Here is a 25,453-nt window from a genome sequence, read left to right as displayed (position 1 = left end):
GAAGGCGCTGCGTTCGGCTCGTGCCAAGGAAAACACAGTTCTGCCTCATGGACAAACACAAATACGGTCCAGCCGTGTTAAGCTAACAACAGAAACCCCTCCAGACCTACAGATTACAAACCGCATCGCCATTAAACTCTAACAAAAGACAACCATTTTGGTGTTTTTGACTCAAAGTCAAAGTTCCTTTTTTTTAAATTTTTTTTAAATTTTTTTCACCCCAGATGTGGAAGACGCTGCCTGTGCAACCGCACACTCCTTTCCCCTCCTCTCTCCCATCCTACGTTTATTGTTTGGACGTTGCCATGCCACTGTCTGTCCAGTCCCCCACCACCACCACCACCACCACCACCACCCCTTTGACATACGGAAAGTGTTGGCGGATGAGACACAACGGACACAAGCCCTTTTCACATACGCAGAGGAATTAACAGACTCAGCAGTCGCGCACCAACACACACACACACACGCACAAAGTAGTTGGTGAGGCAGCAGACGACTGTATCGAAGGGCAGGATTAGGGCGGTCATGTCAGGAATGTGCCTCCTCCTCTCTCGTACAGAAACCATGAGCGAAACACACACACACACACACACACACGGAGCCGTTTCAAAGACAACATGCTCCACTTTTCCCTGAGTTTGCACTTTTGACCTCCTTTCGGGTTAAAGTGAGAGTCACAGAAAAGGATTATTGTTAGCCCGGCTCCTGTGCGCGTCTCATGACTTTGAGTAATCTAGCGTAGCTCTCGAACGATGAGTCTATTAATCTTGTAAAAGCCCGGTCTGCGTTTAAAGCAAATCCGAAAAAGTAGATTAAAAAAATAAATAAATAAAATCAAAAGTGTAACATTTAACTACTGCTTCACCTTTTTCGCTTTTTGCGTTTCTGACACGAAATCGGGTAAATCGTCGTAAGCATTTTTCTCTTCTCGCGCCTTATGGAGTGAACTAGAGGATAAACAACAACAACAACAACAAAAAAAATGGGGCAAGAAAACAAAGAAGTGATGGTGGGCGGAGGGTGGAGCGGTCCATCTTACTGGAACGCTAAACACGGGACAGTGTTGAGAAAAGTGTACCATGCTCGCACACTGCCACCGACTGATTAAGCACACGTACACAAGGCAAACCGCCGCTGTAAATCACTCTAAACCACGCTATAAAAGCTCATTTTAAACACCATCTGCATTCCTCATTCTTTACAACTGCCAGACGCGCGCGCTCGTGTGTGTGTGTTCTGCCATTATTTTTCTCTACCCTCCAAATCTCCTCTCATTTAAGCCACCGAGCTTCCTATTGTTACCAGCGACTCCCCTCCTGATTTAAAACATCTTCTCCGTCGACCAGATGACAGCGCTGTGGTTTGACCGGTTTCTGCCGTTCTGTGCCATTCCCTGCGCCCGTTTCCACTTTCTTCGCGTCAGCTTCTCTCCTTTTCTATTTGTCATCGGCGTTTGCGCTGTGTGTGTGTGTGTGTGTGTGTGTGTGTCGAATGAGAGTTTTACTGTTTTGCTTGTGCTGTGGAAAAACGTCAGAGGAAGGCACCGCTGCAAGAGCGGGCTAAAAGAAAAAGTGGGAGATTAAGAGGAAGAGGAGAGCGTCAAAATACAGAGGATGGGACGGAAGATTTAAAAAAAAAAAAAAAAAAGGGATTTTGGAGAAGAATTCCCCCCAGATGTGCTTTCGGGATGAGGGGTGAAATGAAAGGAACAAAGGGGGGGAAGATAGAGAAATGAAAGGGGCGGAGGAGAGGCAGGCATTTGTGGCTGGGAATGGTTTGGCACGCATCGCGCTGAGGTGTGGTTTTGGCCTGGCTCCCATTAGCCTCTTGTGTTACATCCATTACAAACATCTGCGTGCACACACACACACACACACACACACACAAGCGGGCGCACACTCTTACATGACGGCACAGTCAAAACAGACCCACATCTTAACCGCCGAAGAATTTCTCTGCCGTAATTCTGGTGCTTCCCGAGAAAGATGGAAATCACTCATCTCACCCCCCCCTTCCTCCCACCTCCCCGCTCAGTTTCTCTCTTTCTCCCTAAAAGATGTTATTAGAGGCACCAGTGGCCGTGTAATCACTTTGGCTCTCCCACAGGAAGACACAAGCGCATGCACGCACACACCTACCTCGGTAATTACAGCTGAGGACGAGGTCCCAATCGCCGAAAATCCTCGCGAGCGCCCGCTCTCGTCGGTAAATGCCGGGGTCAAGCGGCGCTGCGTCGCGTCGCGGGGGGGGGGGGCGTGCGTTTCCGCGGCGCGTTCCTCCTTTCTTCCAGCTATTAATTGATGCCTCATTAATGAGGCTGATGTTCATTAACTCTGTGCACACGGTCGCTCGCTTGCATGCGTGCATTCACGGCACGCGCGCACTCCGATACACATGCAAATTGATAGACTGCCTCGTACGCTTTGTATGCACACACACTTTCTTCCGCACAAACGCAACCTCCCCCACTCCTGCACACACACACACACACACACACACACACACACACACAAGAACACAATACAAACAGTCTACTCCCCAGCCGATCTCCTCCTGTGTTTGTTTCACTTCTATCCTCAAAGCCGCACACACACACACACTCCGTATATGATTGCATCTGTCCCCCCTCGCTGCATTAAGCACTCTTCCCAATCTTTGTTTAGTTTCCCACCTTCCTGCGCCTGATAAGGCTGGCAGCTAGCAGCTCGTTAGCGGAGCTCTCACTTTCCCTCGGCGGCTCGGATGCATTCGCGGTCGTCCAGAGATGCCAGCGAGCGCCACTGTAGGGATCCCGCCGCTCTCGTCAGCACGCGCCCATAACCACGTCAATATTAAATCTAGCCTTTAAATGTACACACGTTAGGTCTTCAACATAAATACCTTCTAAACAGTCCCTGATGTAAATGTGTAAGACTGTTCCGGTTGAGATATCCCATCAGGGATTTGTGTTGCGCCTCAATCTAAGAGGAGGTCTTTTCTCATTTGAATGGCGACACTAAAAAGGCATTCAATTGGAAAGCTCTATCTTAGAGCCTCATCTTATTGTATATGATAATGTTGTGGTGCAATTTCTTTCCCCGTTTGCCAGACAGCTGATAAAATCAGTCAGAGTGAAGCATCTCTCTGGATGCCTTGCTTTTCACACTCGCAGGCCCGTGTGTGTGTGTGTGTGTGTAATTCCATGCAGATGATTGAGTTAGCGTGATTTAGTGATGGCTGGAAGATGAAATGCAGCCGCCGCGCCGTGTCTAGCAACGCGCTACACGCACTTATCTGACGACTGCTAGCTAAAGGCATTTAATTTGCGGGGGCGAGAGGAGGGAGGAAGGAGAAGGTGGACCGAAAGGGAAGATGAAACGGCAGGAGGAACGGATCAGGAGTGGAATGCATGGGCAGGGGAGGAGAGAAAACGCGCACAGGGACGGGAGGGACAGAGCGACGACGAGGTCTTTTCATTTCAGCGGGAATTAAAATGCTCTAACAGTGATATATAGGTTTAATTTGCCTTTAAAGCGTTCTTTCAGCATGTTTGCCGCATTGTGCGTCGGCTCCGGGTAGAGTTTTACCACATGTGGCTCGGGCTTTTGTTCCGAAACCCGTCTACGCGGCTCTCTGTTTACGTGTGTGTGTGTGTGTGTTTATGTGTGTGACCTTTTGGGAGCACCGCTGGTGAAAGGCCACCGGCTCACACACGTGAATAACCACGGCGGAGACGTTCGGACGAATTCCGGAGCCCGTCAACAAGAGCCGCCGTCGCAAGTAACCTAATATGACAGAATACACAGGGTTGCACGGCCACACATTTGAAGTCGGCGACGAGTGCTTAACGCAAGCTTCGGCTCCTCTGATAGAATGTGTCAGGTGCAGCATCAAAACGGAACCAAAAAGGAGAAGATGGTGATTCGCTTTGACTAAATCTTAACTCTACGTAACAGCTTTTTGAAGAAGGAACAAAACATCGTCCTGGCAGGAGGAGCTGCTGTTATGTAAAAATATAATAATATATATATCATTTACAAGATATTGTCTTAGATAAGCACTTCACAACCCATGGCTGTTTGTACTTCTAAACACAGAGGGACTACACACTGATCAGGCATAACATTATGACCACTGACAAGAGAAATAAACAACACGACCATATTTTGACAACACAGTGTTCTTAGGCATGTACCACTGGGGCAGAGTGTCCTTACTCGATAACTTTTAGGTTGTTTTTGATCAGGTTTTGTTCTGACAGTGCTTGCACCTGGGGGTGGGGGGGGTTTGGAGACTGGGGGGGCGGGAGAGGGTGAAGCAAAGCTCTGATTTTTACCTTAGACGTTCTTGCCTTTATTCCCCTTTCTTCATCTCATTTCCTTCTGCCAGGTTATTTAGTGTGGTCCTTATGTTTTCGTGCCTGCATATCTGTGGTATAAATACATATGCGCTAATAAATAATATCCAGAATGCAGTGGGGGTTCCTCACACTCACTCACATTCAAATATTATTGTTGGATCTTGCGCCAATAAATAAAAGTCTGTGGCATTTCTTCAAGTCGACGTACACGCATCTGCTCTCCTTCCCAGACTTTAAAATAACCTATTCCAGACATAGAGTGTTTTGATAATAGGCATTCCACCTTGTGTGTGTGTGTGACTGTGTGTGTGTGTGTGTGTGTGTGTGTGTGTGAGGGCACGCCTCCTCCATCATTGTCACCATAGCTCTTTGTCTGTCTTGGTTGTGTTGAAGGAAAGCCTTCTTGGTGTCTGACCGTCTGACCCACATATGGTAAAGGTTTACTCTGACTTCTTCGCTGTTGTCGGCTGTAGGCGCACCGCGTGTGCGTTTGTGTGTCTCGGCGTGGGGATTTGTCCAATAGACGTGTAATAAGGCCAATCACTCGTTCATGTGTGATGCTCCATCTGCTCCCAGCTTTTAACTACTGAGTCACACAGCATATGCACGCCGCATACACACACATATTTCTTTTTGCAAAATGTCAAATAATCCTATCGTGATGTTTTCTCTTCCTTTAAGGGGATGCTGGGAGTGCACTGCTACCCGCGGCACTTCTCTAACGGGCCTGTCCTCCTGCTACCTGATACCGAATAGTCTCGAAAACACTCGCGCACACAAACGCGCACACACTCGGCGACAAGAAAAAGGTGTGTTTTCAAATGGCGACGGTTGCTGTTCGAGAACAACTGATAATTTGTTTTGTGTCTTGCCACGTTCACGTTCTGCCAGGCTCGCAGTGCGATAGGAAGTGAGTGATTTCAGCGCTTATCTGAGTGCCCCCGTTGGAGATAGAAAACTGCTAAAAGCGGCAAAGAAAAGGACGGAGGAGATGTTTACAAGAAGCGGTCATTAAATGGTAGTCTCCAGCTAACATTAAATATCCTGCTAAGGCTGTTGCATGGGTGTATAATGAATCCCGGCGCAGTTGCGTCGTGGGCTCAATTGTAGTTGGGAATTAAAGCTGAAATTTGTTGATAATCCACCCGGAGTCGTTCTATACCGCTTTCACACTCGTGTTGCTGCGGGATTTTCTGACCAGGATGGAGCTGCCTCGGTGGGCGCTAATAGGCTTTCGGTCTGCCAGCCGTCGCAGGATTTTCTGACCTCCCGCTGTGAGAGCTCCGTATTTTGTTTTTTTGTGTTTTTTTTTTTTTTCCCTCTCCCAACGTCATCATTACACATTTACATGCGCCGGAACACAGGTAAACGATGGACAGCGACATGGACGTCAGGTGGTCGGATGTTAGTGTTGTTTTTTTGTGAGCTGCACATTTGTCCCTTTCGCGAAATATACAAACTCGGTGCAGACTGGAAAATGTCCGAGCTGCTGGGCTGAGCGACGGTCTTGTTCTCATCAGGATTCCCAGATCGATGGGATTTCCCGAGCACGACGTAGGGCTAATACACGTATGTGCTTCTATTAAAAATCATTTGATTTGTTTAATTGAAAAAAATGGGAAAAAATAAATGAAAATCTCCAGAGATCGGAGTCGGTGGATCAACAGGAAGATGCAGAAAAAAACACAACAGGCAGGTACAACAACGTCATCGGGTGATTTAGTAGGACGACGTAGGACACATTTCTCTCTTCAGGTGAGCCGAGCCGAACGGCTAAATTCGCGGGTCGCTTGAAGGGTCATTTGACCCGGGAAGAAATGCCTCGGCAAAAGACCCATGACGACCTGGAGCAACGCGGGGTTTCCGTTCGGTGTGAAAGTGGCTCTGGACGTCACTCATTAATGTCGGCCTTTAAAGCTGAACTTCAAAGTCCATTTCTGCGGCTCCCGGTGATTCTTATCACACTACGCAATTACATTACAACAACAAACCTGTACAAAGGTCACTGAAGTGCACAAAGTGAGTGCAGTGTGTTGTCCTCTGTTATTCACTCCCTTTCTTCACCCCCTCCCACAATCCTCCAATGATTGTAGGTCTCTGCCAGTCCTCTCTCTGTGTTCATCCCCCTCTTACTGCTTTCCCTCATATCCTTTTGTTCCTGAGAGGGCCACACTCAATTCCCCACTTCAATAGGGCCCCCCCCCCCCCCTAATTACACACATGCACATTCACTTGGGGGCCCCCTCCTCCACATCAAAGTCAGGAATGCGGGGCCTGCTACCATTATGCGCGGATAGACCTAGTTATGTCAAATTTGCCCCCTCTCGCGGGGGCGTGCGTTCGCGTAGCGCGTGTTTTGGCGAGTGCGTTCCCACGTGCTATTAGCGAGACGAGTGTGTTTTCTTGTTCGTGCACATTTCAAAAATCTGCTTTGAAATGTCAAAGCCATTACCGGAGCGCCATGCTCTGCTGGAGTGTTACTTCACCCGGACGTACCTGGGAACACCTGGACCGCTCAACACATTCCTAATATACAGTCCTTGAGTGTCTAATGTCCCTCTTTACTTCCTTTTTTTTCCTCCGTCGTTTTATTCCTCCCTATTTATTTAAAAGTGCTATTTAAAGCGAAGGTTTGATTCAAGTAGCGCTCTGCTCTTCTGTCCTCCTTTCGCTCCTTCAGTCTTCCTCCACTCCCAAGCTCTTTTCAGTCACTCACCTTCTTTCTGCTTCCCTTTTCTTTTTTTCCTCCCTTTCAACCCTAAATAGACCCCTACATGTGCACAAGCTCCATCAGTTGTCACTCGCACCTGTGACAGGCATCATTCTCATTGACACGCCTCAGTCTTATCACCCGCCTCTCTCAGCTTCATACCGCCAGCCTCCCTATCTCCAGCTATCCCGTTTGTCCATCAGAGCTAACCAGGGCTGCCTGGCATAGATAAAACCCGGCATTAGCGGCTTTCGGGTGGATCGGCAGGTTGAGGGAGACGCTGCGGGAGGATGACGAGGGGATGGCGGTGTGTAATTTTTCCAGTTTGCTGATGGTACTGCGCTGGTTTATTTGGTCGCGGTCGCAATCTCTTCCGGGGATTATGCAGGTTTTCTGAAAAACCAGAGAGGCGTTTTTACAAATGGGGAAATGCCAGGATGCTACGGGATGTTTGGGATGGATAGAATTGGATCAATTTCTGGAGATCTGCTAGAAGTTATTGTTCAACTTGGCTTTCTCTTTTCCCTGCATTAAATATGAGAGTTCAGATCTTCTCTAGATTGCAGGCTCACCTCTCTCAAGAGAACCCGACTGTAATAGAACCACCTCCTTCATCTCTTATTCATTCCCAGTTTTCCCGAGCTGACAAACGTTTCCATTCCAGAAAGTAATAGAAGGTGGAGGTCGTGAAAGCGCTGCGAGTGGTAATTACAAAATGTCAGTTTGCGATCCTGTAATTTCACGTCAGACCCTCGTAAAAAAGACAAAGACTACAGTTTTTCCCGCTGTAATCCATCTCCCTGCGGCTTCTCCTCCTTGTCGTTCCCCGCTCTTAATCCATCTGCCGTGGCCTCTTCCTGCTCGTCTCCGCCCTCGCTTGAGTCGTTGCCTTTAATTTGCTTAAAGTCTGTTAATGTTGCATTATACATGTTGACAAGAGTGTAGAGGTGAGGCCTCGTCCTGAAAACACAAGCGCAGCATCATTCTGCGAATCCATCCATCAGCCACTTAGTGGAAAGCTAAGCAATACGGAGGACGCGATGAGACGGCCGCAGCGTCTCCCATCGTTACTGACTGTTGCATTGATTTCTTGACTTGGCTCACACACATACGCGGAGATATGCATGCATACTGATGTAAACATAAACTTGTTTTTTTTTTTTTTTTTGGTGCGTGTGAGAGAACAGACTTTTCCAATATAACGCACTATAAGTGCTTGGACCCCCGCCCGAGCCGGCCCTTCATATTCGCACGCCACCAGCAGATTCAAGCCCTTCTGTACAGACAGCTCCTCGTGTTAACCTCATTATTAGATTGTAACCTCGATTCCCAGGCACAGTAGCCAGGTTTGATTTAATTAGACTTTCTTTAAGTATCCCATCTATCCATCCGTTCTTCCCTGCCTCCATCCATCTGTTCCGTTTATATATTCCATTGTCTTTTTGCTCTCCATCTGATTTCTCTGGCCAGCCTTGGCCGCTGCGCCCGTGGAATGAATTGCTTCGAAACGATTTATTACCTGTTGTTTTCGCACCTCACCCACTCGCACTCCCCCACTCTTCTGTTTTCTGTCGTTCTCGCAGTTGTCGCTCTCTTTTGAATGCTATCGCTGCGGATGATGTGCGTTCTCGGAGAAAGAGATGAAAAGCTTGAGTGAAACAAAAGGAATGTTCAGGCCTTACATTAAAACCTAACCTGGGATATCTGATCGTGTGAAAGACGGGAGTGAGCGTACAGACATATTGCATTTGAGAGATCCGATCTCTGGAGGGGGTCTGCATTTGTCCGCATTCCTACCGATTTAGGACGACGTAGCAGCAAAACGCAGCTAATCTCCATTTCAACTTTTGCAGAAAGTGCTTGAAGCTATTTACCAGTTTCTTAACCGTGTTAATAGGCCAAGTGAAACTAGAGTTGTTATAATTTATGACACTTTTTCCGAAATATTGTTGTGAAACGATGATAAACAAAATGCTAGCAAGCTTCAAATGCTTAAAAGATCAAGAGGGAAACATGCATCCCATCAACAAATCAGGAAATGATGTGTCAATGGTTGCTAAGGAAGAGGGAAGAGTTGTGGGAGTGACACTATATTCAGTCAATGGAGTGACTGCAGCCGGAGATTTGGGACTTTTTGATATTATTACTAATTGTTACACCTGTTTTGTAAGTGTAAATAGTTATAACTAGCTTTGTTGTTTGCTAAATTTGTCCATAGACTTTTGAAGTTCACACTTTGGATTAGCATGTTTGTGGTTTTCACAGTGAAAAATGTAACTTGTGGTTTAAGACCCATAATACAGTTTGTCAAAATGAAAAAAAAAATAATTGTAAAATGACACAGGTGACGTTGTGCTGAAAAGAATGACACCAAACAAGGCAAAGTAAACCGATCTTAAGATGAAATATAAAGGTAAAGCCAGAAATGGCCTATTATACTCTGGACTACAAAGGGTTAAACACCAACTATACTCAACAGGTTTTCTCCTGGGTCAGAGTTTTGCCTCATTCAAGCAAAAAAAACAAAACAACATCATACGACTGCTGTTGCAAATGATCACACAAAAAGGAAAAAGCACCGTAAGTGATGTCTGTTCACGAAGGTAGCCTTTTTAAAATATTCTGTCGCTGTAGCCGTTCGCAGCGTTTGTGCCAAAGTCAAGAGGCGCGGGGCTGTTCTCGGCTCTGGAGCAGCTGTAGAGATCCATTAGAGGCATCAACTGTTCAAATATTCTACTGTGCCCCGGGTGATGTCGGGGGTTTTATTTGCAGACGGCACTCCGATCGGATCTGGAGACGCATTTTAATGTCAGGTCTGAACACACACATACCTGGAGCTGGTGACATGCGATCGCGCAGCCCAGATTTGATCTTAATTCGAGGTCTGAACAGGCCCAAACAAAGTCACGGACAGGAGGAAAGACAAGAGGGGAAAACCTGCAACGGATGAAGTGAGATGAAGTATGAAAGGACTGTGGTTGGTGCTTTGTTTTTTTGTTTTTTTTTCTCTCTGCACAGACTGACAAGCAGATGGACGCAGACAGAAGACAGGACGGCTGACAGGACGACAGACTTTTATCCTCTGTATTAAATTGTGTTTCTGTGTGCGCAACCAGTCTAGGCTTGGACTGGTCATTAGCCAGTGAACTGGGCTTGGGTGTCTGGTCCAGAGATAGATGCGGCTGCCAATGGAAATGCCTTGTTTTTGTAAGAGAGGCAGAGAGAAAATGATGCTGGGAGCCCGCAGAACAAAAGCTATTCTTTCACCTCTGTGTGTGTCACCCCCCATTTTTCCTTATTCTGGTTGTCTGGACTTAAAACCGCGTTCGCGCGCGCGCGTGCTGGTATGCGCATGTGCGTCCTCGCCTCGACGCGAGCCGTCCGTGAATGAAATGTATCCTTTGTTTACGGGCCCATTATCTAGATAATAACATCCATATTTCCTCTCATCTCCAGTGCTTTATCACAGCCTTATGAGCTCTTTCTCTCACTCTATCTATCTCTCCATCTTTCGGTGCCTCTCTTTCTCCCCGGCGCACACGCGCGGGCGGCGAGAGATAATGGGATTGTTGCCCCTGGTTTCTTTTGGCGAGATTGTAAATAAATTCTTTCATCACAAAGTGTGTGAGTTCAGCATCCACCCGTGTGTTTCTCTTTCTGTGTGTGTGTGTGTGTGTGGGGACGTACATATCAATCAAAATACATATTAGTGCATGCATATCTATCACTGTCGGCGTATGTGGGTTTTTCGTCTTATCGGTTTTTCATCTATCTGGATGTGGAACTATTTGTCCACGTGTATCTCCGTTTGTGTGTGTGTGTGTGTGTTCAGTATCATTTTCCTGCTAGTCATTGCCTGCCGTCCTTCCCTTGTCACTGTGGGCTGATAGCGGCGCGAGTCGACAAAGCTCAGTAATGGAGAGCTGATACTTGCCCCCCCCCACCCCCGCGTTGCTCTGCACTTTTCATTTGCTGCTGAGATGACTTTGGCTCACAGCCATCCCAGCCAGCCAATCTCCTATCTTGTGTCTGCACCATTACTTCCCATATCTCTGCAAATTATTCGGCGGAGCTCACAAAGAAAATCGGGAGCGCACATGGGAGCGGGAGCACGTGGTTGGCCCCCGCTCGCGCCGCCAGATGAATAGTTTTATTCGTCTGAAGATGCGTGGGGTGATTACGTTTTTATTCAAACCCCGAAGATAATGACTCGCTGTTGTCGTTTCTGTCATTGGCTTCATACGGGACCCGGGCGTTTTCACGCGCTCCACCTTTTGTCATTATTTCATTTTTCAAGTTGTTGTCATTGGTTTCTTCCAGGTGCTGAATGAATCTCCAGCCTTGATAACACCATTATCCTGTCAATAATGCTCCTTTCCATCCATCTACCTCTGTAATCATGTCTGTGTTCACAATAATTACACTATATTCAATGCTGCTATTAACACAACCTTTCAATTAAACCGCTTGCATGGCTTTGTAAAGCAGGCGCTTTCAACCTTTCTCCAAAATTTCGATAATTTCCTGCCGCCTACCACTATAATAATAACCACCTGTTACAGCTGAAGTGAAGGCAGCCTAATTCCTCAGCTTGACAAACATGCGACGAAAGCGACTCGACGTAAAGCATAAATATGCAATGAGCGTTGTGAACAGATGAATATGTTCAGTTAATCTAAATATAGAAAAATTAAAATAATTTTTTTGACTTGCATTTTTTTATTTTATAGCATACAAATCAGTAGCATCACCGAGAATTCAGAATGCATTCTATTCCAGCACCCACCCATCTTAACGATACAGCGGCTATGTATATCTAAAGCAAACTTGTAGATATAGTCACAGCTGTCGTAAATGCATGGTGTCGGTGTAGCGCCACCTTGCGGAGTGGCGTTTCCTGCAGTGGTGAACGAGGCCGTGGAAAAAGAAAAACTTGAAACGGCAGCAAAATTCAAAGCTGACATTTGGAGGCACTTTGGATTTCAACTGGAAGAAGGAATTAATAAGCATTTTTATTTTTACTTCTCGCACATATGCTGTCTGTATGTGACCTCTTAGCCCGAGTTAAAATAAGTTCAGCAGAAGTTCACTGAAAGTTCGTGATAACTTCTCTCACACTTCGCTTACACTTCCTTTTGACCTTCTCCCCTCCTGTCCATGAAGAAGTAAGACTCAAGAGGGGAAAGTACATTTCCACCAGTTCCATGTGGAACCAATGTGTGTGTGGACTATAAAACTTGTTGTCACGCCACATTCACTGACATACCCTCTAGGTTTTACCCTGTGTGTGTCTCCCTCTGCGCAGAATGTAAATAAACCAACACAAGTGATCACTCAGTCTGAATCATTATTAACTTCTTAGACAACCCCTCTCTTGTTGAATTTTTTCCACGACACTGGACAAAGAGTACGCAGTTCGCAAATTGTGTTTTGACATTTAAGTGGCAAGGAGCTTGGTACACTTTTTCTTTACAAGTGCAATAAAAATTTAAATTAATATTGTTTTATGACTGAATTTGTTCAATAAAATATCACTGTTGTCTGATGTATGTATTTTAAGCTGCATTTAATATTTAATCCGTTATATGTAGAATATTGCAATATATCGCAGTATCATAATATTGCAATAATGTATCGTATCGTGACTCAAGTATCGTGATACGTATCGTGAAGGCCTTGCCAATACCAACCCCTGCTTCACCAGAATTCACCAGACGAGTACTTCAGTGCACATCTAAGAGTCTTTTTCTGTGTGTTTCCTTGCAGATCCTGGTGAACTCCGTGAGTCCCAACCGCCCGGCCGTGCTCTACGAGAAGGTGACCGTTAGCGAGGGAGGAAGTCCCTTACTGAGGGACATGGTGTTCAGCCCAGAGCAGCAGTACATCTACACTCTGACGGACAGACAGGTAAGCTCATATATGTGTCTGCACAGCTATGATCTGGATGTGAATTCATTACATACGCACCAATCAATGGCGCGTTCCCTCTCCCCGAACACACCCTGGCGTTCTCTCAATACAGCAATTACCTCGGGCATTTGCAGACACACATCATTTAGCTGTATTGCTTGTGCGAACAGCCAGGACCTCCACAGCAGTCTGGCACCAACTGTCCAGAGCAGACTTCACCCCCATTACCCATTAGCTGTGTACATCTTAACCTTCCTACCCACCATGCAATCACAACACAACTCATCCCCACCGGATTTAATTACACGGCAACACACGTACACACCAGCTACGCATATTACCGCCGCGGCGGCTCGCTAATAATCAAGACATTACACACACACAGAGAGAGAGAGCGTTACAGGTCACATGTGGTCCGTGTGCGAGTGTGCTCGCGTGTGTTCGCGTGGTCATTACCGGCTCCACCACTGGTGAAGGTTTTGTCTACTTTGATGGCGAGATGCAGGGAGGAATGGGAGGGGGGGGGGGCTGCGGAGGAGAGCGCGACGCTTCTCTGTAAATCCCCAGGCCCAGCTGCTCCCCTCATTTTTCTGTCTCATTAGTGCGGTGAGTGGAGGAAGCAGAGATGGAAGCGAGGGTGTTGTACATGACGGGAATATGTCTGTATTTAATAGATCTAAAACGGGATGTAGGAATAAAAAGGGCGAGATACTGTACGTGTCTGAGGTCAGCTCGGTGAAAGGTGATTCTGCAGCCTGACTATTAAATGCAGGAGTCAGACGTTTAGTTTCAGTAGTAGCAACTGTGGTGTATGTATTGTGAATGAACTGCTGTCATGCTTAGGGCTGTTTAGGTTTTCAACAATGTGTCCGACTACCTCAGCAAACGATGGTTTCATGGACTGAACTCTTTTGCTGAAAGATAAAATGTGTCACGCTTTTCAAGGCAGTTTCTTTCCCACTTGAGACGATTAGCTACATTATGTTCATACGCAGAGCACCATCCAGGACAGGAAATTCACACCTGATTTGATCCGGCAGCATTTCACACTTGATGCATTTACTTTTGTTTTTCCTTTTAAGCCTCAGTTTGTTGCTGAATATTTTACATAATGTATGAGAAATATCACAAAAAAAAAACTCTTTTCACCTGCCGCATAATTAATAAGTAAATGTGCGCGTGGACTGACGCGCTGGGTGTGGTTGTTGCAAACTGACTCCCAAGCATTTTTAAATGAAGCACATGTCTCTGTTAATTAGGTAGGTACCATATAAGAAATGGCATTAGATGTTAACCTAGCGCACACACCACTAGGGCTGGGCGGTATACCAGTTCATACCGAATACCAGTATTATTTTTTCATTATGATATGAATTTTTAATATACTGGCTTAACAGTGTATTACACAGTGTTTGGGACGCGAGACACCGTTTCAGATCGGGCCATTGTCAGTGTAGCGCTTCTAAATACGTATGCATGGTGGAGATGGAAAGGTCCAAAAAAATTAGAGCAGTAGAACGAGAGGTAGGAAGGAGGACATTTTTTTTTTTTTTTTTTTAGGGTGACCAGACATCCCCGATTTCTGTGGGACAGTCCCTGTTTTGGATAACCTGTCCCTCGGCTAAAGCTGTCCTCGAACATAGCTTTTTATGAATGAGGGGGAAAAAAATGTTGCGCATAGACTACTATTATTACGGTAACCTGTCGCGCTGCTATTGACAGACATAGCTGTTTAAATATGAATAAATATGTCAAACTGTAATTGTCCTTATTTCATCTTGATAACATTTATTTATTTATTTTAACTCCGAGCTGCAAATGTCCACTCTCTGGATTTCCATATCCACATACAGCGCTAACACGGGGCCATATAAACCTGTTTTACTACTAGTGTGGGTTTATTCTACAATATTTACTCATCATCGCATCCTCGGTCCATCCTCAGTCAAGCTACTGCATTAGTTCCTCTCTCAACCAGTAGAAAATGTCGTGAACGCGTGATTATGCACGAATAACAAAAATACCATGATACCGTCAGTTCTTTTGAGAAATACCGTGATATACATTTTTGGTCATATCACCTTTGCTGCCTTACACACCACCTTAGCAGCAAGCTTTGAAATGCCACCAGCAGATTCTTTGATACAATGTACATGTACAGGGAAGTGCACAGCATTCCTTTCATTGTGGAATTAATGCAGATCACAAGCAGGTTAGTTAGTGATTGGGTTAAAGCAGCCAGCCAGCAGGAGGAAGGTGGTCATGCGCCTGTACACACATGCGCTAGTAGCACAAAGCACACATATTGGTAGCTATAGCAGCTAGGGGCAAGAGAGAGACACGCACTAGTACAAGACCACGACTCGGACATTCAAGCTCACACACTTCATGTACACAGAGTCATACAGCCATTTACAGTCAAGGGCGTCCTGTCTCTAACATGCCCTTTACTTCAGAGGTCCCGTCCCCCCCACATTCAGACACATTCTCCTCCACACACACACGCATGCGCACACACAGCTTCATCTCACTGTGTGTTTGATCCCCCCCATTAATGGTGAGCAGGCTCGGGTTAAGCAGAATGAGCGGAGGGTGGGTGGGTTGGTGGGGGGGGCGACGGTTGCCAGACCTCCAAGCTAAACCCCCTTTCCAGTGCTAATGACTAGAGGGGGCAATTCCCTTCTCTCGCCCTCCTCCTTTATCCTCTGCCCTCCGTCTATCCCACCATGCCCCCCCCCCCACCACCATACTGACTTTTTTTAAATCCTCACTTTGACTGCACGCACACACACACACACACACGCGCACACACACACACACACACACATACGCTACCGTGTTTCCATCTAAGCCCAAATTGAGTCCTCCCCTCTGAAATGCCTTCTACTGATCCCATTCCCATATTTTTAATGACCTCTCTCTGTCGCTGTAGCGCCCCCCCCCCCACACACCACCACCACACACACACACACACACACACACACGCCCTCCCACTCATCCCCACACACACACACACACACACACACACAGCCTATTCTTAAAGGATTTAGAGGTGGAACACTGTGGAAGTGGGAGAAAGATGGATGGATGGAGAAGAGTTGGTGGTAGGGGCTAGTTTTGAGCTAAAGAATGATGGAGCGTACGCACACTCACAGCGGCACACCAGGAAGTTTGCATAAGGAATGACACAATGCTGCCTACTCTCATTTTTTTTCATAAATCAAATACACATGCCCTTGCCTTCATGCCAATGTCTGTGTGTGTGTGTGTTTATGTGTGTGAATGTGTGTGTGGAGCTGGTTGCCTGCGGGGGTTCCTCAGACAAGCCAAGCACATTAAGGTGTCACTGGACATATCCACTGATGCGTAGCTCTCGACAAGTTCCCCCACCCTCCTACACACACACACACACACACTCACACACACACACAGACTTGCACACAAACGGAGGCCCAGGCGGTGAGTCAGAGTTAGGGGTGAGGCCGAGTGATTTATGACTCGCTCTGTTCCAGCTATATTCATCACTGTCATTATTATCAATGGAGGATATGACAGCAGGAGAGGACGGCCTGCTGTGTGAGTGTGTTTGATGAGACAGTATGTTATTACAGGAAATTTAGAGCAGTTTATATATATATATATATATTTTTTTTTTACTGATACCAGTGCTGTATGTGCTTGTGTCCATTACCGGGTTGTCTTTATCACTTCTGCGTTTCAGCAAATAGGTAAATGTCCGCTGACAATTTAGAAATCTTTTACGCCATCGATAGGAATTTATTTGCTCGCACACAACTCAGAGCTGTGTTGTTATTATTGTTATTATTATTGTGAGTGGGTGAATGTTTTCCTCTGGATTAGCAGCTTCGTTAAGGCCTTCACAGAGAACAATGCCGCTCTCTGACTCGAACTTTTTGAAGTGCCCGTGCTGTGAAATACGGCCACCGTGGGTAATCATCTCTTGGCGTCTTGGCTCAGTCAAGACTTCTCCCCATCAAATCATTTCCTCCTCTGTCTTACAGCCAAAAAGGTAGAAAGCTGTGACTGCGTTTGATGCCGCAGCTGCTGTTCTTGCCATACTCGTACACGCACTCCGCCTCGATGTCACACACACACACACACGTGCGCGCACACATGGGTGAACGCATCCTTGTATCTTTCGTGACAGCCATTGCATATGATAGCGATGTAGCGTTCGGAGCTGGCTAATTGCTGAGAGCATGAATATTCATGGGGAGGGGAGGGCTGGGTCTGGAGCCAGAGCGAGCGTCCTGGAAACTGCCAAAAAGACTAACTTGATACAGTGGAGGGAAATTATGGATTATGTGCACGCGCGAGACGATCTTTGTTCAAGTGTCAGTGATGCTGCTGTGTGTTGCACTACGCGTGTGTGCGCGAGCGTGTCAAATCGAGTACGTCTCAATCTAGTTTTGCACCAAACGTGTGCTCACTCATTGACTCAGCGGGCATACTTAGATGTGAATGTACATTTGGTAACACACACACACACACACACGGCTTTCAGGCATATTATTCATAAATGTGTGTGTGTGAGAGTGAGTGTGTGGGCTAGCCATTGTCTGACTCTCCATTCAGCATATGAAAGAGATTTCCCCCTCCACATTTCACCAAGACTCTCATTCCTCTAAGGAATCTGTAGTCATGCACCAGGATTTGCACTCGGGCACACACACACACACACACACACATACACAAAAATTCTTGTGCCATTCACAAGCTGTCGGTGTGAGTACCCACAATAGCAAACAAGGATCTGCATTGTGTTGCTGGCTCTCTGAACAAGGCCTCATCAAGTAATATCTTACCCATAGGATTTCATCAAACATCAGCCCCGTGTGTGTGTGTGTGTGTGTGTGTGTGTGTGTAGATGTGTTTACATTCATATATTACTGGTTCGCTGCCAATCTCGTTAGCAAACACATTAGCACACACTGACATCAACACACATAATAAGCAGCTGGTTGTATCAATCAAGACTGACATTTTAGTGAACTACATACAGCTAATCAGTCAGTTCTAAACAGCTCTAAGATTAATTCTCCACAATTTATCAAACTCCGGCTGACGGAGGAACTCCTGAAGTTAACAAGCGCGTAATGCTGCGTTCAAACATCAGCCATTGTTGGCTGACACTTTGTTTTATCATTCAGAGAGCGCGCGTGGCGTGCTGAAAAGCGCTTTACTGCTTATTTCCTCCCTTTTTTGTTTTTGTTTATGAATCAAACCCACTAAGCAAACTCTTCATTTGGATTCTGGTGTGCGCTCATTGCGAACGGGTGCTCACGTGACCCGCACCACACACACGCACACATTCACAGACTTCAAGCAAGGACGTGGTCATTGTTATGTAAATGTTAATAGACCTGGTGCAGCGAGGCGAAGACGGGAGTGCAGTGACTAGGTTGGAGGGTTGCTGGTGTGAGTGGGGGTATAGCCGTGTAGGTATATTGCACTCAATTACAAGAGTTCAAACCATTAAAGCACCTTCCGCACCCCAGCGCGGCACGCTCGCAGCGCATGATTGACAGCAGCGGTAGTCACGCGCAGTGTGCACACTGCGTATGTGTGTGCAATGTGTGCACATTTCTCGTTTTCTTTTTTTTTCTTCTCCTAATGAAAAAGCTCAAACCTATAATTTGGGTCTTTGTGCGTAATATTTGTAAGAATAGCATTCGACTTCATCCGAAGGTATGACTGGCTGTAATAGTATCTGGAAGTGTATCCGTTCTTTTAGATGTACATAATGGCAGCAGTTTGGCTTTATCCGCAGCGCGCTTAATGTGAAATAATGCCACTTCATGTCATCCGCATGCATAAATGGAGGAGTTCACTCAGGGCTTTTGAAAAGTATGAAGAAAAAATAAAAGAGCTTCTCTGCTCTAGGCTGCAGTAGAAAGTAAACAGCGTTTCTAACATGTTTATAGACAGGAAAACCGGTTAATTGGGAAAGTAGTCGGCAGATTAAATCACAATAAAAAAAAAAAATAAGCGCTAGCTTCCTCCTTTTTGAGACGTGATGAGAGTAGAAAAACTATATTAATTCCTTCTGAGACACGGGAGCAGATTGAATACGATGCCGTCGTTAGCCCGAGATGGATGGTTTCACTGTCTCAAACTTCACTTATCTCCTTGCCTTTTTCTCTTAATTGTGTTTCCTGCTTGTCCTCCCGCTACCCTCCTTCCTGTCATACCATTCCCTGTTGTGTGTTTTTTTTTTTTTTTTTAATGTGTGCCGTTCGTTGAGTGTGTGTGCGCCTCATCAGAAAAGCGCGCTCAGACACTTGTCTTGTGCGAGATGCTATCGGTCCTAATGGAAGTCTAGCTGCTACCAGATAGCTCTGTCTTTCTCTCATCTCTCTCTGTTTTACTCCGCCGTCTTTTCCCAAAGGATGGAGTGATAGAGCGGAGTGATAGGGTTAGAAAAGAGGGCGCAATGGATAGGGAGGTTAATGGTTTCTCTCCCCCCCCCCCCCATCCGCCTCCCCTTTCTCCTCAGCTGCTATCGTTCGGCCGTACAGTCGGTCCTCCTGTTGCTCGACAGCGATTGGGGTGGAAGGATGCGGCTCTGACTGATTGTCGTGGAATGAGGCCAATCAAAGGCTGGCATGGCCCGCGGAGCTGCTCCAAGTGGCACGCTCGCACTCAGTCTCGTGCCTTAACTAGAAGCCACACTGAGTAGAACAATGAAGTGTTGCTCATGCATGACAGCACAGGGAATTGTTTTGAATTCGAGTCAAATTTCTTTTCGGATTCGCGCGCAGCGGGCCTCTTCAGACCCGGTGATGAAGTGTCAAACGGGGGAAAAACGGGAGTGGAAACGCGGAATAGCACATTTTCCTCCAGCGCTCGTTGTCAGAAAATACAAAAGGGAAAGAACATGATACTGATGAACACGACCAGAAAGAGATTTGTGCATAGCAAGTAGGAGCCTCTGATGAGCGGTTGCTCAATCCTTTTGGTTAGAAAATGTGGAAAAACTCACATCCGCAAGCTCCGAGGACACGATGTGAAAATCAGTTTTAAAAAAGGACGATCAGTCGACTTGGCATAAGAAGCGCTACTCAGCCTGTACGTTCATTTGCTCATTGTCTTCTTGGGCTGTTGTTTTTTCAGGCTTTTCTATAGTTTTTCTTTTAGTTAATACAGGAAATGATCCTCGTTTATCGGAGGTATGGAATTTTAAAGATGTCGATGTTTACGAAGAGAATTTAGTGAAATTGTATAGTACTAATTTTGTAGGAGCAAGTGCCACCTACCTTACACAGATACTATTGTCCTCCCTCCCCCTTTGGTGTGTGTGATCGCTTGAAAGCCGAAATACTAAAGTGGAAACACGCAACAATCAATCGGACCAATCACAGCAGCAGTGTGTAGTTGCGTTTCTTGGGAGGTGCACATCAGCTGCAGAGCGAGGTCTGTGCAGCCTCTGTGTAGGGGTCTGCGTTAATGCATTGCTTTAACGCACAAGCTTAAATTGCGGATTAGCCATCACACCAGATGCGTACCATGCCCGAGTCCAACAGAACTGTCCCTGGTCCCTGGTCCCCGCTCTTCAAGCAGGTCAGTGGAGGATACGCTGAACCTTGCCAGTGCACAGGATACAGTCATCAGACTAGTCAAATAATCTGAGCTTCGAGTTTCTGTTTCTCCTCTGAATGACACCTTCTCAATTTTGCAGATTTACACATTAGTTGACTTATTGTCTGCTTCCATTATAAGTCATAGATGTATGTATTAATTTAACATATTATAATGTACATACGAATATGGAAAAATTAGCGGAAACGAACGATGGTCCTTGCTGTGATACTGCTTTGCGTTGATCATAGTTTTGTCAAAATAAATATAAAGTTCTACTCATTTTCTCAACAGTGTTTGAGACTTGAAAAGTAGTAAAGTTTTACTCCCGTCAGCATTGCCACATCTCCACGAGCACCATCCACACACACCTACCAATCTCAAGTTCCAAACAGCAACTACTGTTGGAGCAAATAAAGAAAAGCAGCATTTGCCCCCCCCCCCCCCCTCTCCCCTTTGCTTCTCTCTGTCTGTGTATATATGGTGGTGGGTTGCTTGGCAGTGCTAATGGAAATGCCAGCTGTGTGGCTCCTCACTCCTCACCAAGTCCATTTACTAAAGTGACAGAGTCATTTACCAGGCAGACGGCCTCTCCCATCCTCACTTAATTAGAAGACCCCTAGGCCTGTCTACCTTAGCCAGTCACATTTACCTCTTTCTTTCTCTCTCTCCACAGACTCTTTGTTCCATTTCTTTGTTTTCTGCACTTTTTCAATCTCTGCCTCATCCTTTGTCTCCGTTTCAGTTTTCCTCTCTGCTCCCTCACTCGTTCTTCTGTAGGCTCTTTCTCTCTCTCTCTCTCACACACACACACACACACACACACACACACACACACACACACACACACACACACACACACACACACACACACACACACACAGCATGATGAACAAATGGCTGAGTGTATTGACCTATTGTCTAAGATCAGCTTCTTTTGGGAGAGTTAATGGGAATTTCCATGTGATGAGGATGATAATGAAAAGGCCCGACTTTTCACATCTTGATTATTTAATTATTTATTGTCGTTTTTTTGGGGGGGTCTTACTTTTTTTTTTACTCAGTCTTTGTTGTGTTTGCGTAGCCACCTCTAGCTGTTTATTTACTGTTGCGCTTATTTCAGGGCTAATCCTTTCACAGCTGGTGTCTCCTTTTTTTTTCTTTTCTTTTTTTTTTTTTTTTGAAAAATACAAATTTTTCTTCTACCAACAATACCGAGAACATACAGTCATTATGAAATTATAAAGCACAAAGAGATGTGTGGGTTTGTTGTTTGACATTGTGGAGTCAATTTCAATTTGTAGCTCCTGTGTTATATCGAAGGTACGTGCGCACACGCTCACAATGAAAACGTTCCTGCAGCTCCTTTCTTAGTCTATCACAGGCGTGTAATCTAGGTGTGTAACGTGGCCTGTGTGCGTTCTCATAGTGGTTTCCGTGGAGAGTGGGAATTTGAGTTGTCATCTTTCTTTGCATTGAACTTGAGCAGTATGCAAACACACACACACACGATAAATAGGTACGTAGCTTGATCTGCCTCCTGGGTTTTCCAGGATGAAGCGTAGAGGAAGAAATCAAAACAACGGAGCAGATGCAAAGTTGAGCCCAGTTAGGGAGAAAGAGGATAAAAAGATGAAGGTGATAGAGAAGGAAAGCTGATCAGTATGGAGAAATGGCAAGTAGCACACAATATGAGGGAGATAACGATAGCGAGGAAGGTAAGACGGGTGAAAAAAGTACCGTTTTCTTCCACTGTGACACAAAAAGGCCTAATTTGCTAGAGCTGGTTTTACATTTTACCACATTGGTCAATTATTTTAATCTTGGGATTGTTACAGCAATTAAGTATTCTGACACAATTTAATAATTTGAACGTGACAGCTGATATATATATTTTGATGTTGTGGTGCCGTCTCTCCCCTTTATTTTCCCCCACCACACAACCTGTATCCTCTGTTTCCATTTCGCCGTCCCTCAGCATCTCTCCCGCCACGTCAGCGCCAAACTCCACCAGTCTTGTTTGCTCTCCTGCTTATCTCCAGTCACTCACCACATCAAGACTAGTCCTAGCCTGCCATTGATCTCGTAAGCCCCTCGCAATTCAGTCAATGCACACATGCTAACCCGGCCTTTGATACAACCTCCCCCCGTGCTCATCCACTCGCTCCTCTGAGCCGGTGTTCCAGCAGCGCAAGAACCGCTTCGCTCACACGGGAACCCCGGTCAGAGCCGTGTTATTTTTGAGCCACTCCTAAAGTTAGGGATCTGGATGCGCTCCGGTTTCTTATCGATCGCGACGGTACCCCGATACCAGAGCAGAAGATGACGACGTCAATTACTTTCACTGCGAAACGATGGCAACCACAACAGGTTTACAGTTGCACCCTCGCAAACAACATCCAGTTGTATCTGTCTTTATTTCTATTTCTTTGTCATCCTGGGGCATTTAATGGCTATGTGGGTTGATATTGATTTTTTTTTTTTTTTTTTTTTTTTTTTTCTTGCACACGGCTTTTCTCTGCCAGCACAGATCAAACCAGGAGACGTTGCGAGATGACTGACGTTTATTGAAATAATTCAGGTGGGGTTAATGTCAGTTTACAGAGAGTAACGATGACAGACGACGACCCAACTTACCTTCCTCGTGTCTTCCTCTCTTTTCACCCTCCTTCCTGCCTCTAAGAAGCCGCTGGCCGATGTCTGAGCCCAAGAACATGCGAGGAAAATGTTATGCGTTTAATTTTTAGTTTAAATTGGACTAGATTTCATTTGGTTTCGACCACAGCTAGTTGAGATTACAGAGGAAGGGTTTGGATGAAAGGAGCAATAAAAGAGCCACACATTTATGAGGCTTCTGAGAATATTTCTTTGGCAACTCGACATGACACAGTTTTCCTAAAGCTATCTATGGAAGCTGAATATATATTCCCTTAAGTTGACATCCTACAGTTTGACCTTTGGAGGCTTCCAGGTAAAAGCAGATTTCTCTCATCAAATTTCCTCCAGTCCCTGAACTGCAGCATTAGTTATTTGACATTTAATGATGAGCACGAGAGGTTGTAGTAGATTTGGGACTCCATTTGTGATGCTTATTTACGAGCAGATATCTAAAAATGACTGAAAATGAGCGTAGATATTTTCTCCTCTGGGTCCCCAGACTACATAACCCCATTTCTGGTAGACGTCTCAGCTAGACACCCACCCCTCCTCCTCTTTCCGCTATAGACTCTCCCTGTGTTTGAATGTTAAAAAAAGAAGCCGTAACAAGGCCGATCCCTTTATGTCTTTAGGTTTTACAACCAATGAAAAGCTGCGCTGAAAGCTTTACAGTTCCTCTGGGTTTTGAGGGTGGGTGGGGGGGCAGGCGGGGGGTGACCGTCGCAAAGCCTCTTAGCTGGACGTTTAAAAGCAGGTGATGGCGCTGTGTAAAAACAGATCGGAGAGGAAAGGTGGAAAGTTTATAGCGAAAAGGACATGTCACGGCACCGCGATAAGGCCCGGAGAGCAGAGCGGAGCGGAGGGTTGACAACACAGGAAGGAGCAGCCAGAAAGAAGAATTGAGTTACAGCAATGGATGCTATTGTAAATAAAGAGACGGCAAGAGAGGGGAGATGGCGGGCTTGGTTTATAAGGTCATTTAAAGGAGTAATGTGGCGCACTGTCTGGAATTGGCTTTCATTAAAAGAGCCATCGAGAGGAAGGGAAGGAAGAGGGAGACAGTGAGGAAATGTGTGTGTGCGTCTGCGGGTAAGGCAGTATTCCCAACACACACTAAAAAACACATTTTCTAGATCTACATGCGTTTATGGAAGTGCTTTCCCAGCTCCCGTAAAGCATTTTATATCCCCAGTGGGAAAACCAACCATGATAGATCCTCACCACATCAACAGCTTTGTGCCACTACTGCTCGAAAAGAAACTCGCAGCGTCTTCGCTCCCACCGCCGGCGCAGGAACATGGGTGAACAATAGGCCTATCGTTACACAGGGCACTGATGAGGTTATGCTAGCTCGCCAAGGACGCGCGGCGTTGGTATGATTTATGCGAACCATTGTCCTTAATCACAGTCATAATGATTTATGGTGGGAGAGGTAGAATTGGTTGGCTCCTGCGTTGATACGAGGAACGTACCATTCTTTTCCCGTCTCTTCATTTTCTTTTTTTTCTTTTTTTTGTGCGGTATGTGAAAGACCTCCTGTGAGGTGCCCAATCACATACCCTCAACTCCCGCTGCTTTTCTCTCAACAATCTATCCATCATAGGTTCATTCTTTCACAGTCCCTTTCCCCTCTGCCAGCCTTATTATCTAAGACACCCCAATCCCTCGTTCCATCCTTCTTTCAGCCCTCCTTTGACACGGGAACTACTCTCGCACGCGTTTTGACAGTGACACATAGCGTGTGTCTGCCACCATATCCCATCCACTCAGCACTATGTCCCCGGCAATTCGCCCCGTGCGTGTCTTCCATTACGCCGCTCCCTCCCTCCATTCATCCATCTGGATAACACTTCCAGTAGATGACCACCTCCCTCTTTCCCACCCCCCGTCCCTCGCGTCGCTCGTTTGCATCATTTCATTCGTCTTTCCTTCTGGGCGAGAAGCCAGCTAAAAAAGCTACTGTAGCGAGGTCCGCGTTGACCGCGGACTGGAGGAGCGACCGCTTGTTTCTGTCTCGGGAGCAAATGAATGAGATGCTCGGAGAAGTACGGCGATTGTGAGGCCGAGATGCAAGTGCATGTGAGTAAAAGAATCGAGTAAAGAGCTACTCTAGAAAACATTAGGGGAAAGAAAGAGGGATGGTGGACAGTGTCAAGGTTTTGTTTTTCTGCCTTCAGCTTGAGCCAACAAAAAAAAAACAACCCCTAAAGCCAGACTACTACCAGGCATTTTAG

General features: G+C 46.0%; 1 protein-coding gene across 4 annotated transcripts in view; it reads left to right on the top strand.

Moving 5' to 3' along the window:
- The window catches only part of LOC125006657 (plexin-A1-like), a 192,177-nt gene that overhangs the window by 73,659 nt on the left and 93,065 nt on the right, over window positions 1-25,453 (top strand). For all 4 annotated transcript variants that reach the window (XM_047582912.1, XM_047582910.1, XM_047582911.1 and 1 more), the window contains exon 4: window positions 12,819-12,959. In XM_047582912.1, the coding sequence (XP_047438868.1) occupies window positions 12,819-12,959 (141 nt within the window). The remainder of the gene's footprint in view (window positions 1-12,818; window positions 12,960-25,453) is intronic.

Source organism: Mugil cephalus, chromosome 4 (assembly GCF_022458985.1).
Source record: "Mugil cephalus isolate CIBA_MC_2020 chromosome 4, CIBA_Mcephalus_1.1, whole genome shotgun sequence".
Classification (NCBI taxonomy): Eukaryota; Metazoa; Chordata; class Actinopteri; order Mugiliformes; family Mugilidae; genus Mugil; species Mugil cephalus.
Note: the sequence above shows the minus strand (reverse complement) of the source record. Positions and strands in the feature narration are given on the sequence as shown.